The sequence below is a fragment of the Serinus canaria genome, chromosome 3 (genome assembly GCF_022539315.1).
Source record: "Serinus canaria isolate serCan28SL12 chromosome 3, serCan2020, whole genome shotgun sequence".
Classification (NCBI taxonomy): Eukaryota; Metazoa; Chordata; class Aves; order Passeriformes; family Fringillidae; genus Serinus; species Serinus canaria.
This window is the reverse complement of record NC_066316.1, coordinates 44,320,687-44,335,010: the sequence shown is the minus strand read 5'-3', so window position 1 is coordinate 44,335,010 and position 14,324 is coordinate 44,320,687. Positions and strand designations below refer to the sequence as shown.

At 36.4% G+C, this 14,324-nt stretch overlaps 1 protein-coding gene across 1 annotated transcript in view; it reads left to right on the top strand.

Annotated features, from left to right (window-relative positions):
• The window catches only part of LYST (lysosomal trafficking regulator), a 78,293-nt gene that overhangs the window by 41,875 nt on the left and 22,094 nt on the right, over positions 1–14,324 (top strand). Inside the window, exons 21-31 of the mRNA XM_030235285.2 lie at positions 574–772; positions 1,978–2,109; positions 4,318–4,963; positions 5,405–5,582; positions 6,458–6,627; positions 8,041–8,271; positions 9,179–9,345; positions 9,813–9,965; positions 11,164–11,355; positions 11,849–12,027; positions 13,007–13,213. Coding sequence (XP_030091145.2) covers positions 574–772; positions 1,978–2,109; positions 4,318–4,963; positions 5,405–5,582; positions 6,458–6,627; positions 8,041–8,271; positions 9,179–9,345; positions 9,813–9,965; positions 11,164–11,355; positions 11,849–12,027; positions 13,007–13,213 — 2,454 coding nt within the window. The remainder of the gene's footprint in view (positions 1–573; positions 773–1,977; positions 2,110–4,317; positions 4,964–5,404; positions 5,583–6,457; positions 6,628–8,040; positions 8,272–9,178; positions 9,346–9,812; positions 9,966–11,163; positions 11,356–11,848; positions 12,028–13,006; positions 13,214–14,324) is intronic.

Here is a 14,324-nt window from a genome sequence, read left to right as displayed (position 1 = left end):
CAGGGCTTCCTACAAGTTTCTTAAAGTTTTGTTCTAAAATCCATATTATTTTAATAATTTTTTTCAGGTAGCTGTTGTTGACCTATATAGAATACTTGATTAAGCTGAAATTATAATATAATAAATTAATCTCAAATGTTTATGTTCATAAAAATGGCTACTGAAGTGGAAATACAGATGACTCAGTGTGGTCCTGTTCAGAAATTTATTAATATATTTGAATTACTGGTATTGGCAGCTATTAATTTCTCTACAAATATGTAATCCAATGACAATAAACTAATTTCAGTGGTGATTCATGTTCTAAAGTTCCAGCATTTCTTGGCAGGGCAGTGTAGTATGGAGAAGATGCTCATTTTCCTAAAAATCAACTTGCATAACATATGTAATATTTGGTTCATGATGGACTGAGATAACATCCAGGACATAGAGTAGCTCCTCTCATAATTAAAGAATACAGCTTTAGTAGCTGAGCTCCTCTTCTTGTCTGTTCTACTACAGCATGACAATTAAAAAAAGACAGTGTCGACTTAATTGCAAATGGTTTACAGTTGTACTACTCTTTCTTTCTAGGAGCATAAAGAGGGACACCTTGCATCCCTGCCTCAGGAGGTTTGCAGGTCATTTGTGAAAATAATTGAAGAAGTACTTGGTTCTCCCCCAGACCTGGAATTGCTGACACTGGTCTTCAATTTCCTCTTAGCAGTTCACCCTCCCACTAATACATACGTTTGTCACAACCCTACCAACTTCTACTTTTCTCTGCACACAGGTAAATATGCCACATTTAGATAAACAAGAAGATAAAAATCTGGGAATAAACTAATATTTAAAAAAAACTTCCCTGTATTTTAATGACTATATATTAAAAATTATTGAACTGTTGGAACTTAATACTGTAAACTACTTTTACTTTTCTGAAACAGGTTACAGTTAGACTTCGTTTACTTGGAGAGCTTTCTTCTGTCTGTAGCCATAGATAATTTCTCTGGTGGTTATGCCTTTAACTTTCTTGAAGTTTGATGCTGCTAAATGGTATGCTTAAGTTTAGCTGCCTGTGTGGACATTTGTCTGTGGGCAAATTTAGATAAAAACATCTAGCTTAATTGTAAAAGGACCAAATAGAGGTTTTGGAAGAAGTTCCATTCTCCACTTGTACTTTCTTGCTTCCTGTAACTGAATTCCAAGAAAAATAAAGGACCCATGGAGCATTTTTTTGCAATTGATACTTTGCACTGCATGACATCATTGTCAGGCACCATCAGTTCATTGCAGACAAGCTCCTGGCAGTGCTTGTGGGCTTTGAGGGGAGCCCTAGAACAACAGCTGCTGTAATATATCTATACTGAATGATCATGTTGGCAAAATGATGGATGTGAGCTTTAAAAGCTAATTCTTGGTTGTCTTAAAAATGTGAAACAACGCGTAGTTTGTGCTTTAATATTAGCATTGTACAACCTAAGCTATAACTTAGGTGAATGTGGAAAGCATCATCCAAGTTGGAAATGTTTTCTCCTTTTGCAAATACCTGTGTACCTCAAGTTGTAGTGATCAGTTTCAAAGGCAGCACAGTTGTGTTTATCTGTATCTGTCCTCTAATACTTAACTATTTTAAAATTGAGTAAGGGGAGAATGCATGTTTTGATACTTGAAGCCTTTTTAGGCTGTTTGAGAACAGCCTGCTGTTTTTGACATGAGAAAAAGTCAGTTGTCACTACTTGTATGTCTGCAAGGACTGTCTTTAAATGTAACTGCTTTAGTACATCATAATATTTTTATTGTTCTAAAGTAAATTTTGAACTCATGCTGCTAAACCAAAAAGTGCTTTTTCTCAGTTGTTTGGACTTGAGCCCTTCTCATTAGCCTCCAGTGATCAGCTCCAAATGTAACCACCACTCACTACTGTGAGTCTAATTTATCAGCAATTCAAACATAAAAAGCTTTTATGTAACTTTTCCCCTTATCTTTTCTTTCTAGATGGCAAAATTTTCCAGGAGAAAGTTGAATCACTCAGGTACCTGAGAAATTCCAGCAGTGGTGGGAAGTCAGTAGACAATTCAGCATTTGTGGTTACATCTCCAACTGGATTTACAGCTTTACCACTGGAAGGTAAAACAATACTGGAAAAACAAGGATGTTAAGACACAATCCTTTGCAAATGACTAGAGTGCCCTAAAGTGTTACTTTCCCACAGATATTTCTTGCAAAGCTCCACCTGTCCCTTGGAGCTTGATGTCTGAACAGCAAAGTAAGAAGGATGGAACAGAAGTGCTACCTAAATTGCTCTTCATTCTTAAGTTGAAACAAATTGCCCGCCTGATGGCTGAGGCAGTGAAATGCACCAGATAAGCAGAAGCATTTCATTTGTTAACCAGACCTGCTAGAGATGTATGAGAGTGCCCTGACCAGGCAGCTGCTGAAGTAGTCAGCCATAAGCAGCTATTTTATCTGGGCAGAGAGCACTAAGCTGATACTTTTCTTTTGTTGTGCATAATCCCTAACATCCACCCAGATGTGGATATATTTCAGATCATGTGTGACTGGCTATGTTCTGGGTATCACAGTGTAATACATTTTACAATTGATACCTTGTTGCTATTTTGTTTAGGAAAGGGAAATTGAGTCTTCAAGCACTACTTCAGTTGAAACATGTATGTTCATGTTTTTTTAGATTTTCAGTAAAGAAGTGGTATGAAGAACCTATCACAGTACTAAATTGTGTATGGAACCAGTCCTTTTCCCCATACAAAAAACGTATGAAAACTCCTTCTTCTACATAAGTACTTTTAGTACTTTTTTAAAGTCAGTGTTACCAAATTCTTGGTTTTTAACAGAGATTATTCATGTGTACCAGAGGAATACTCAACATAATTTTTGATGAAAATGTTTGTGTGTTTGGGATTCTTAATTTGAATTTCCAAATTTATATAAATAAATATATAATTTGTATAATACTCTTATATTTAATCAGGGACTATAATAGTGATAGGACAAGGAGTAATGGGTACAAATTAAGAGGGGAAGTTTAGGTAGGATAGTAGGAAGAAATTTTTCACTGTGAGGGTGGCAAGACACTGGAGCAAGTTGCCTAGGGAGGCGGTGGATGCCCCAACCCTGGCAGTATTCAAGGCCAGGTTGGATGAAGCTCTGAGCAGCCTGGTCTAGTGGCACTTGTCCTGCCCATGGCTGGAGGTGCTGGGACTAGAAGATTCTAAAAGTGCATTCCAACACCTTAACACTGTATGATTCTGTAAAATAGAGGAACTTATATGGGTGTTAGATAACCTGCTACGTGCATGTGGCTGTGCAATTTGTTGTACTACCTGCTGATGTGTGTGAAAGCTTGACTGTAAGATTCCTGCAGCTGTGTAGATCTCCCTTGATGTGTGAAGACCAGTTTGGTCTGGCTGTGTTGGTACATGTATGTGTGTTTGTATATTCATGTATTTCTTTCATATATTTCATAGATTTCCCATATAAAAAATACATTCCTAATGCATTGTCATTGCCTTAATACTAACTGAATACATTCCTAATGCATTGTCATTGCCTTAATACTAACTGAATACATTCCTAATGCATTGTCATTGCCTTAATACTAACTGATGCATAGTTTTCAAAATATTTGTGAATGCAAAAATTCTCATTTTCCTAGTCTTAACACGTAACTGCTTCTACCAGTCTTGTATACAGACATCTTTCTTTCTCAACACTGTATTTTGTTGAAGACTTGTAATATGCTCTGAAAGTTTGACGGTTGCAGGTCAAAATGTGCAGTTAAAAACAAGCAGTGTTAATTAAAACATGTAGTTATTTGTTCTAAATTTGAAGGATGTGTAAAACCTTGGTGCGAAAGAGTTGCCAAGTAGAAATTTGATGTCCACTGAAACACTGCAGATTGGACCTCTTACACAAAGCTCCAAATAGAACAAGCTGCTTTATTTGACCCTGCTTTGAGCAAGGATTCTGGTGTAGCTACCTCCAGATGTGCCCTCCACCCTCTGTGATTCTGTAAAAGTTTCTGCTGAGGGTTAGGTGAAAGGATCATAACTTAAATCTAAAAACTCCTGTATATTGGCAAAAATTATTTTGCATTTTGTTTCTTTCACATTTGTGACTTGCTAAATATATGGCTGCATAATACTTTAATATCTCTACTTTGATTAACCAAATCTGAGCTATATTAGGTGCTGAATCAGTTTTGCACATAAATTTAACTCAGCTCACAACAATTTTCAATAGGTGTAGAGTGTAACATTATTAGAGAAGCTGGGTTTTAGTGTGAAAGGAATGCTTAAGATATCCTTATTTCTCTAGGGAGCACTTCCAAGGCTAGTGTACAGCAGAAGATAAACTCTCAGGCACCTAGAAGGCTTTCTAAAAGCTTACCAGCATCACCTACTTCCTCACCCCAAGTTCATCGAAAAAGACTGACTGAAAGAATGGGAAGCAGTGTTGATGACCTGCAGATCCTTGGTGAGCGTGACTACGTTGATCTTCGGGGTAGAATTGGTTTTGTGGAAAGTTCTGAAACTATAAAGAGAGTACAGGAAGAACTCTTCCTTAGCAGCTGTGAGTCTGCAAAAACCGTTTGTGACTCAGAGCTAACATCTGCCGAAACATATGAGGATATTGCAAAAGAAGTGGAGTTATCTGAAAGTGCATTAGAGAGTAAAGAAGCTGATACAGACCTGAAATGTACTGAAGCTGCTGCTGCTGGTGGTGTTGCAGCTGAAGCATCACTGCGGCGTCCAGACAATCTGAAGGGACTGCCTTCATTTCAGAAGGGGCAGGGTAACTTTGCAGGGTTGGGCTTGGCATTCTCTGTTCTTGGAGCATCATCAGCCATTGCTCGCTGGCCAAGCTTTGCTGACAAGAACGTTCTTCCTGAAGACTGGGACAGTCTTGCTTTTTCTTCACCTAATGAGAATACCCCAAAGCCATCTGAAAGCCCTGATGACAGGTAAGCACAGGAAATAATAAGTTAACATGAGCTTTAATTTTACAGTTCTTGCTCTTGATTAGTATTCCATAAAAATTCAAATTCTGAAAACTAATTGAATGTTTTCATTGGCTGTTATACACAAATTTATTCAGATTTTAGTGTGTAGATGGTTCTGTTGTTTCAGTTTTTGCTGTATCTATATAACAAATTTTAAAAATAGGGATTTTTGCTGTGTACAGTAAAAGTGGGAACTGCTCATAAAGAAAGTAATTCTGGTCTGTTTATCTTTTTTACTATCCGCATCTAAAAATAAGTGTTAATGAAGATTGGTAGTTAGGACTATTGGAGAAATTGTCTTCCAAATTTCTAACCTGCACCCTCTTTCTGTCCCTCAAGAATTTCAATTTTGCATTTTTTGAGTCTTTCCTGCTGTGGTGAAACACATTCCTCTGTTTTCAGATGTGCAGAAGACTATCTTGTACTTATCTGTTGTGGGTTATACGATCTCTTGCGTGGAGTTCTCCTAATCCTACCAGATGTCATGCTAGAAGATGTGATGGACAAACTTATCCAACCTGATTATCTTATAGTTCTGGTGAACCACCCATCTCCTCTCATACAACAAGGAGTCATCAAAGTAGGCCTATATCAAATGTTTTCTCCTAAAAAGATGTCAAGCAGTATGGTTAACATGTTGGAAATGTGGTGCGGTTTTAATATTTTTGTTCACCTTTCTTCAGTTTTCTACATTTGAGTTTTAAGATAAGTTTTCACCCTATGGATTAAAAAGAAAAAAAACAAAAACAAGCAAATTACAAAGCAAAATAGCGTAAACACAGACTCTTTGAATATAGTCCCTAATGTAAGCCAAAGGCTTTAAGAGCTTGTTGATGGCATGACCATTGTAAATGGAAGCAACAATGCAGAAAGTCAGTGACACAAGACATGGTGCAGTATGTAAAAGTGCCTGCACCTTGGTTTGACTTGTAAAAGAGTTGACTTTGAGTTATTCTGAGGAGTCGTTCACACATTTGTGGACTGAAGATGGACTTGAGGCTTCAAAATGCTTTCAGAGATTTTTGTAGTATTATGGACAGTGTTTCTGTATGATTCTATTATGTAGATAAAAAACTTTGAGTAGACTTCTATTTTAATTTGAGAAAGAATAAGACTGTATGGCTTTATTGAGAATGAATGTCATGCATGCATGTGCATGCACACTGAACTGTAAGACTGAACAAATAGAAAAAGTTTTAATATTTATGTATGCATTTGCTAACTGTTGTGTTTGATTTCATCTGCCCCAAACTTGATGAAAAATGTGTGTTCAGATCAAAAATACATTATCAAATATTGATTGTAACAAGGACAGTGTAGATTGCAGCTGCAGTAGTATAATTGATGTTTGCAATCTTGAAAAAAAATTATTTCAATGACTGACAACAATTTTACTTTCAGGGCAGTTATATTAAATGTTTCATTCTTACACCATAATTATGCATTTATTTTTAGTTGTTGGATGCATATTTCAACAGAGCAAGGAGGGAGCAGAAGGAAAAATTCTTAAAGAACCGTGGCTTTTCTTTGCTAGCCAACCAGCTGTATCTTCATCAGGGGACTCAGGAAGTTGTAGAATGCTTTTTGGAAATGCTTTTTGGCCGCTCTGTTGGCTTGGATGAAGAGTAAGTAATGCTTTTATGTCCTCTAACAATATGTGAGTTACAAGCAGTGCACTTTGCTGGTCAACAACCATAAAAAAACTATTCAAAACTATTTTGGTAAGTTTTGTTTGTTTAACACTGAAATGTATTAAAATCCTTAGGGCTGTTGTGTGGCCCTTAAGCTGTTTGTAAGCAGCTTCATCTGATGGAGGTTCTCAGCAGGGATCTTGCTGACTCTCAGACTTTGAGTGCCTCAGAGGCCTTGAACTCAAATATCATGTAATCAGTTTAACTCTCTCTGTCTCTGATCCTACGTTAAACTGATTTGTATCCTTAAAAGTTTTGAGTAGCAGTCGCTAGACTTCTTCTCTTGGATTTTGGTAGGTAATTAAGGAAAAATCTGGATGCCACAGCTGCTTCCTTGTCTTGGCTCCAGATTTAAATGTCTGTCTCTTTTAGGAAAAAATCCCAGAGAATACACCTTTTCATGAATTGAAGAGTCACCTTATATTGACAGAAAAGGAGATTACCTTTAAGCAGACAGCTATATAAGTAAATGATATCTTTTAGAATTAGTCTGACTACTTAATGCTTGTACAGAAATCACCAGAGTAAATATATTCATTGGAAAAATCTTGCAAAAAGTTCCTTATCAATTGCTGCCTCTGCAGGATTTGTAGCCAAATTACTTTTGCCTCCTGACCTGATCTTCACCACTCAAAAACTGTTTTTGTTTAACTGCAATATTTAGTCATGGCTGCTTAATTTGTTCCAAGGCAGAGAACAGTCACTTCTTCAGGATGTATTATGGGGCTGGAAAGAATTCTAATGTCTAATGGCTCAAGTTTTTTGGATTGTGTATAATAGTCATATGATGGGCCAATAACCTTATAATAGTAATGCAGTTTCTTAGTGCACAAATAAAACAAGGTCTGAAGCACTGCTTTGAATTCTGCAATCACTATAAGCCAGGTGCCAAACTTAATTAAACCTCAGCAGTAATGGATATAGGATATCACACCTGCTGCCAGTCAGTTTGTTATTGTCACAGTGATGACAAGCTCTGTCTGTTCCCTTGATAGTGTCTACATTAGTTATAATAGTGACATTGGAAGGGTAATGCACCATTTTTCTATACGGAATAAAAACTCTATTTTCATGAAGTCTGTATTGTAGTCAGTTGGTAGATAGCTGAAGCATCAGATTTACTTTTTAGGCACTTCATTTCTTTGTGGCTCAATGAAAAGTTTATTTATCTCTTATTGGATTTTTTAGTAGATAGCTATTGTTACTACAATGAAATGTAGGAAATTACGGTGGACATCTTTGCCAAAATACAAGCATGTGACACATAACTGGTGTTCCAGTTGTCTGTGCTGTTTTTGTTATCAGAGTGTTCTTTAGGATGCCATTTACTCATATTTCTGTTAACAGATTTGATCTGGAAGATGTCAAGAATGTTGGACTCTTTCAGAAATGGTGTGTCATTCCTGTTCTGGGTCTAATAGAAAATTCCCTCTATGATAACGTTCTGCTGCATAACTGCTTCTGTCTCCTCCTGCAAATCATAAATTCCTGCTCAAAAGTTGCAGACCTGCTGCTTGATAATGGTTTGCTCTATGTGTTGTGTAATACACTGGCTGCTCTCAACGGACTGGAAACAAAGTGAGTATTGTTTCTCTTGCTAGCAGATATTCTAGGCACAGCCTTAAGGATAGCAAGAAATTACTGTATTGCATTTTTTCTACTTCTTGAAATTATCAGAGAGCACACACAAAATACTGGGTTTGATGTTTTCAACTTTATACCTGTAAGTTAATGTTTAGTATTTCAAATAGTGGAATATAAAATGTTCTTTCCATATCTTAAATGTTCAAGTGAAATGACATTTTAAAATATGAGTTTTTCACACTGTCTGCACTTTCAATGCTTTTCTTAATAAACCTGAACAGTAAGATAAAGGCCCAGGAAATGGTATGTTCTAGTGTTTCTATGGCCAATATCAAAACTGAAGAAAAGTCTCTCCTGTACTGCCTATTATTTAATATTTGAGATTTTGAGTAACTTCAGTGACTTTATTATAGATAAAGATTCTGTGCTTTAAAAAATATTATACAGGGAACAAAGGAGAGACAGGGTTTTGTTATTTTATTTCATTAGTTGGTATCCTGAAGAAATGGGAAGGTTTCCTTTTTACTTCAGTATAGTTTTTGTTCATCATGATTACAAAATGAGATTGTCTTGATACTTTTTTGAGAAATATAGGATTTCAGACTTGTTCTTTAACTTAAAAATCTGATAGAAATACATCATTGCTTTTACAATGAAACTGTGCTGCACTCAACATTAGAATATCTCAAAAGTTTGCAAGCGTTCAATCTGCCAAAGTTAACACTAAAGAAGCGTCTGGAGTTATAATGTTCTAGTCTTCAGCAGTGACATTTTTATATGAAGTACAACAAAATATTAGGTACAGTTGGCAGAAGTAGCAAGGGAAATAATAATGGGTCTTGTTAAGAGTTACAATCTACTAGAATTGTCACGTTTCTGGTAACTACAACTTTGTTTGCAGCATTCCCTTGAATGACTACAAGTTACTTGCATGCGATATACAACAGCTGCTGGTAGCAGTTGCAATTCATGCCTGCAGCTCCTCAGGTTCTCAGTATTTTCGTGTTATCGAAGACCTCATTGTGCTGCTGGGTCATCTCCAAAATAGTAAAAATGCAAGGATGCAAAGTAAGTTGTCTGCTAATTTTTGGGGTCATGGGACTGGAAAAGTAAATTCCTTCCCCACTGTTTTCTGTTTAATATTCCTGCTGAGGGAGAAGGGGGAGTTTTCTGGTGATGAATTTTTCTCTTCTAAGTGGTTCTCAAATTAGTAATTTCCCTTAGGAGCTTGCCTTGCGGTAAAGAATTGTGTACTGCAAATCTGAAAAAATAGTGACTGTAAAAGTTCCTTAAGGATATTTAAATGAAAGCATTCTGTACAGTTTCATTTAGCTTGTTTTAGAGTGATCAAATTCAATGGCTTTTCTATGACAACTCGTTTCTGTAGTGTCTGTATCTGTGGCACAGCAAAGTGACTTTGTGTGACTCCTGTGGAATCTAGAGTTTTGTAGCTCTTGACACATGTTGTGGTTTGACTTGTTACAAACAGCTGGTAAAAATTCCTGAAGATGTTCACTTTGTATGCCTCTCTCTAGATATGGCAGTTGTTCTGCAGTTAAGAGTTCTTCAAGCAGCCATGGAGTTGATAAGAACCACAGCAAGCCAAGATGCTCAGGAGCAGGCCAGTTCAGCCCCGGCACCCCCGGCACCACATCGCGCAATGTTTCAAAAGCGCAAAGGCATCGCGGGTGAGTCGCACAAGGGTGGCATGCTTGTGCTTGCTCCTGTATGTATTGCTTGATCATTCCATGGTCTTACTGCCTTTGGGGATTCTCTGAAATTCACAACTTGCTTAGTAAAGATGTTTTTCAAGTAATTTGTAATGCCTGTAATAGCCAACCTCACAGTAAGTTAGTGCTGTGAGGTTGGCTATTACAGGCATTACAGTTAATGTTACAAGGTAATGCTTGTAAGTAACGCAGCTATGATGTGGGGATTGCTTTGTTGCACAACTTTTCATTAGACACCATCCTGAAATAAATACCTGCCACTCCAGATTTATACTTGGAAGTGCCACTGTGGTTGTGTTTTTAAAACCTGGGTTGAGTTCTAACTTTAGTAGTAATACTTTCCCTGTATTTGATAGCTAGTCAGTCCTTCTGTAAAGGTATTGGAGTTGGATTTAAGTTGATTTTGTATGTCTCTTACAAATGCATTAGAGATTTCACAAAAGGTACAGCTTATTAACCTGGCAAACACTTACTATTTCCTGTTTACTATGGGAATGTTTCTCTTGATGGTCAGCTTTTGACACCACCCTCTCCATCAACCTAGTGAAATATTTTATATATATTTTCAGTACGGTGAAAATATTTTTATACTAGTGAACTTGGTAAAGCAATAAAAGTAAATAAAAATAGTTGTTTCCAAAAGAAGGAAGTACAGTCAAGACCTCCCAGTTCATTTCAAGAAAATTGAGGAATATTCTTGTAAGTTAGATTAGTGTCAATAGGTATGGTACAAAATGTGTTTGCTTATATGTCTGGCTCATCATTTGTGCTGATGAACCCACTCTGCAATATGCAAGATTTTGTTCTATCACTAATTTTTAATAGTTTATTCTATTTATACAATAAATGCAGGAATGAAAGTAGTGGGTTTGAATGTTTAACAAAAAGTGTGGAAGTCATACAACAAAACTGATCTTGAGATTAACTCATTTCATGGTATTACTTATTATTTTAAATTTATATATTTATTCTCAAAAAGCCTTAAAATTTAAAAATAAGAAAGACAAACACCGAATTACATTTACGTTCTCTTTGCTACTGATACATTTCAAATGTTTCATTAAATGATATGAAATCTTTGGATTAAAATAGCTGCTGACTGACGGAAGTTTTATTGCATTTTAGCAGAATTCTATTCATGCTTCTCTCCTTTAAGGTTCCAGGAAGTTTTCACTTGCTCAGTCTGATGCTCTGCTGGTGAAAATGCGCTCACTAGCAAGTGAGGAATTCAACATGATGATGCAGCGGAGAATGAGCCAAGAAAATCCTATCCAAGCCACTGAGTCTGAGTTTGCACAAAGGTTACAGAGGCTGACTGTTTTGGCTGTTAACAGGCTCATTTATTTAGGTAGGATTTCTTTTGGGTTTCTGTTTTGATGAAAAATGAATTCTTACTTTTGGAATGCTGAAGTGTTAGAGAGGAAAGTTGTTCTACTGACACGAGTTTAATGGATTTAGCCATAAAGCATCGTTCTCTTTGATTTCTCTCAGCATTATGTAACTGGCAATCTGGGTAATGTTTTTATCTGAATGAACTGAACAAGTTGTTTTATTTCTACATTAGTCCATTCATGTGTTAACTGCCTGAATTATTACATGAAGATTTAACTGCCAAAGGGAGCATCTGCTCTCTTAAAGTGAAATTGTTCTATGAAATGGCTACATTGGTTAGCAAGACTTGATGACTTTGAGAGCTAGTTCAAATTCTGCAGAAGCAAGAGAGAGTGTAAGTATGGTAAATATATCAGTAAAGGCAGTATTTGATATAATGCCAACTAAAGGTTTGTAGGATTGTCTTGCTTGAGATAGTACTGATCAATATGTACCTCTTAAATTTTAAGCCTCTACCGAAGAGTGCCTTGATGTACTGGGTATAACAGAAAATACAAGTCAAAGCAGACTTTCAGCATCCCAGCTGGAAGTTCCTGAAGAGGAAAGCCAGCAAGAACTGACTAGCAGAATAAATCCTTTTCTTAAAGAAATGGTCAAAATGTTGGTGGAAGGAATCAAAGTATCCACTGTAAGTAATTAGATGATGTCCACATTAAAGCATATTTTATAAGGTTTCTTTATTAGGAACTTTCATGCATAGTGTATTCTGTTCATAAATGCTTTTCTTACTGCCTCTGTCCATCCAACTGTGGCATTAAAAACTATGGCTTCCCAGTTACTTTGCAGTTGTAAATTAAAAAATGGATCTGTTCTGATTTTTACCTTTACATTTAGCAAAATTCTTCTTGAACGAGAACATAGAACTTAAATAGACTTTCTTGTACTATGAAAATTTGCTTGGTCTCCTAAACTTCAACATTTAGGTTTGCTGAAGCCTATAAAACCAGATCATCTGTGCATCCACAGGTGATGGAGATTTTTTGAGCAATTTGTTTATAGTATATTTTAGAGTTGGGAAGGCGAGCTTTCTCTTTTTTTCAGTTCTTAATAAAGTGATGAAAGTCTTCTGACATACAGGTGTTAACTTGTCAGCATTTTCAAGGCAATCAGTTTTTGCTTGGATAATACAAAGTGTGGTATTGCTCTTCCTGAGGTCGTCTTGGTAAAAGCAGTTCTACCTAATTTTCTTTCTAGCTCAGAAAAAATACACTGGATAGTTGTATTATCTTTCCATTGTGCCATATTTGTAGTACTTTTCAAAGATGGCAAGCTTTTTCTTGTGAACACACACACCTCCTTCTAATGCTTGTTTTCTAATCTTTTGAGGTAATCCATTCAGAAAATTGGTGATTAATGTAAAAGGGCAGTTGATTAAAATGAGCAATAAAGAAACACTCTGGTTTTTAAATTCTCTACATCACAATTTGCACTTTCTGGATTGATTTAGTAGAATGCCTTTTAACCCATAATAATAATCACTATAGTAAACCAAAATGCTTATTTTGGTAGGTAAAACTTTGTCTTGCATTTTGATCATATTAATGTGAAAAACTCGATAGAAGAAAGTCCTAATCCTGTAATATAAACAAGTTGTCTCCATTACTTAGGGCACCAGCAGAATGAGCACTCCAAAACAGCAATGGAACAGAATCCTCTTGTTATGTAAGGACACATTCCGTACGCAGCTTGGGAGGCTTCTTGTGCATAGCTTGTCTCCTGTGAGCCCTCTGCAGGAGAGGAAGCAGGCTTTGGAGATGGCACACGAAGTAAACCAGTTAGAGATTTTGCGTGACTGTCTCAGCCCAACTTTGCAAGTAAGCTCAAGAATTTTTGAGAGAAGTTTCTAAACCCTATATTCAATTTTTTGTCTAGATTTTACGATTATTTAGAACTGTATGTGGCAAGTTGTTCACTGCTACTTGTGCAATGTTTAGTGACTGACAATTGTCATACAAAAGACTTGTGTGTACCTCTGCAATTACTGTACTATCCTGAGGACAGATAGAATTAAGTCTGGGTATGTTGGTGCTGTTCTGCATCAAACATATCCCCTGGGCTGTGCAGAGACAAAAGGTGATACTACTATTAACATGAAGGATTTTACTGAGGAAGTTAAGAATTACCCTGCCCTAAAAAAGCAAATTAAGGAAGGAATTTTCCTTGCTTTAGAACTATTAACTGCAGACTTCCTGAAGCTTGTAAGAATTGATTGCAGCTAGATTTTAAGAAGCAGTAAATCCTCAACCAAAGCAGTACTCTCTCTTTTCTTACTTGGCCTTTATTAGATCTTCAAGTGGGATTATGTATTCCATGTTCTTCAGTTAAAAAGCTGAAAAGCAGGGAGAGCCTATTCTGAGTTTGTCAGAAGAAAGCTTCTAATGGTGCTATGTTAGTGCCAGCTTAAAAGCAGTCATTTCTTTGAGTCACAAGGAGAAAGGAGGTAGGAATGTTGCAGCTGGAGATCTTCAGGAACTGCAAGAATGAAATAAAAAACATGCCACAGTTGAAGTCACTGTATACTAAGGAGAGAAAGTATTTATTGGATTAGCTTATGGCACTCACATATTTCTGACCACGTATACATTATTCAAATAAATAAGTTTTATCAGGTAAAAAAGAGCTGATGCACTAGCAGTGGCTTCTGTGTGGGAGTATCATGTTGAGTGCATTTATGACTTATGTCTGCTTAACTTCATTATCTGTCACCTCTAATTTGATTAATCAAATGAGGTGTAGTGTTCTTGGCATGCAAAATTAGAAGTATATTTCCTGAAATATAAATAAGGCTGTAGGAGATGAGTACTGGGTCTTACAAGCCATTTGAAAAGTCACAAGATGCTGGGGCAAATTTTACCATGTGGTGACAAAATTCAGCATGTTTTTCTAGTGCTATAAAAGTTTAATGTTAAAGCTGTCTTTTTCTTT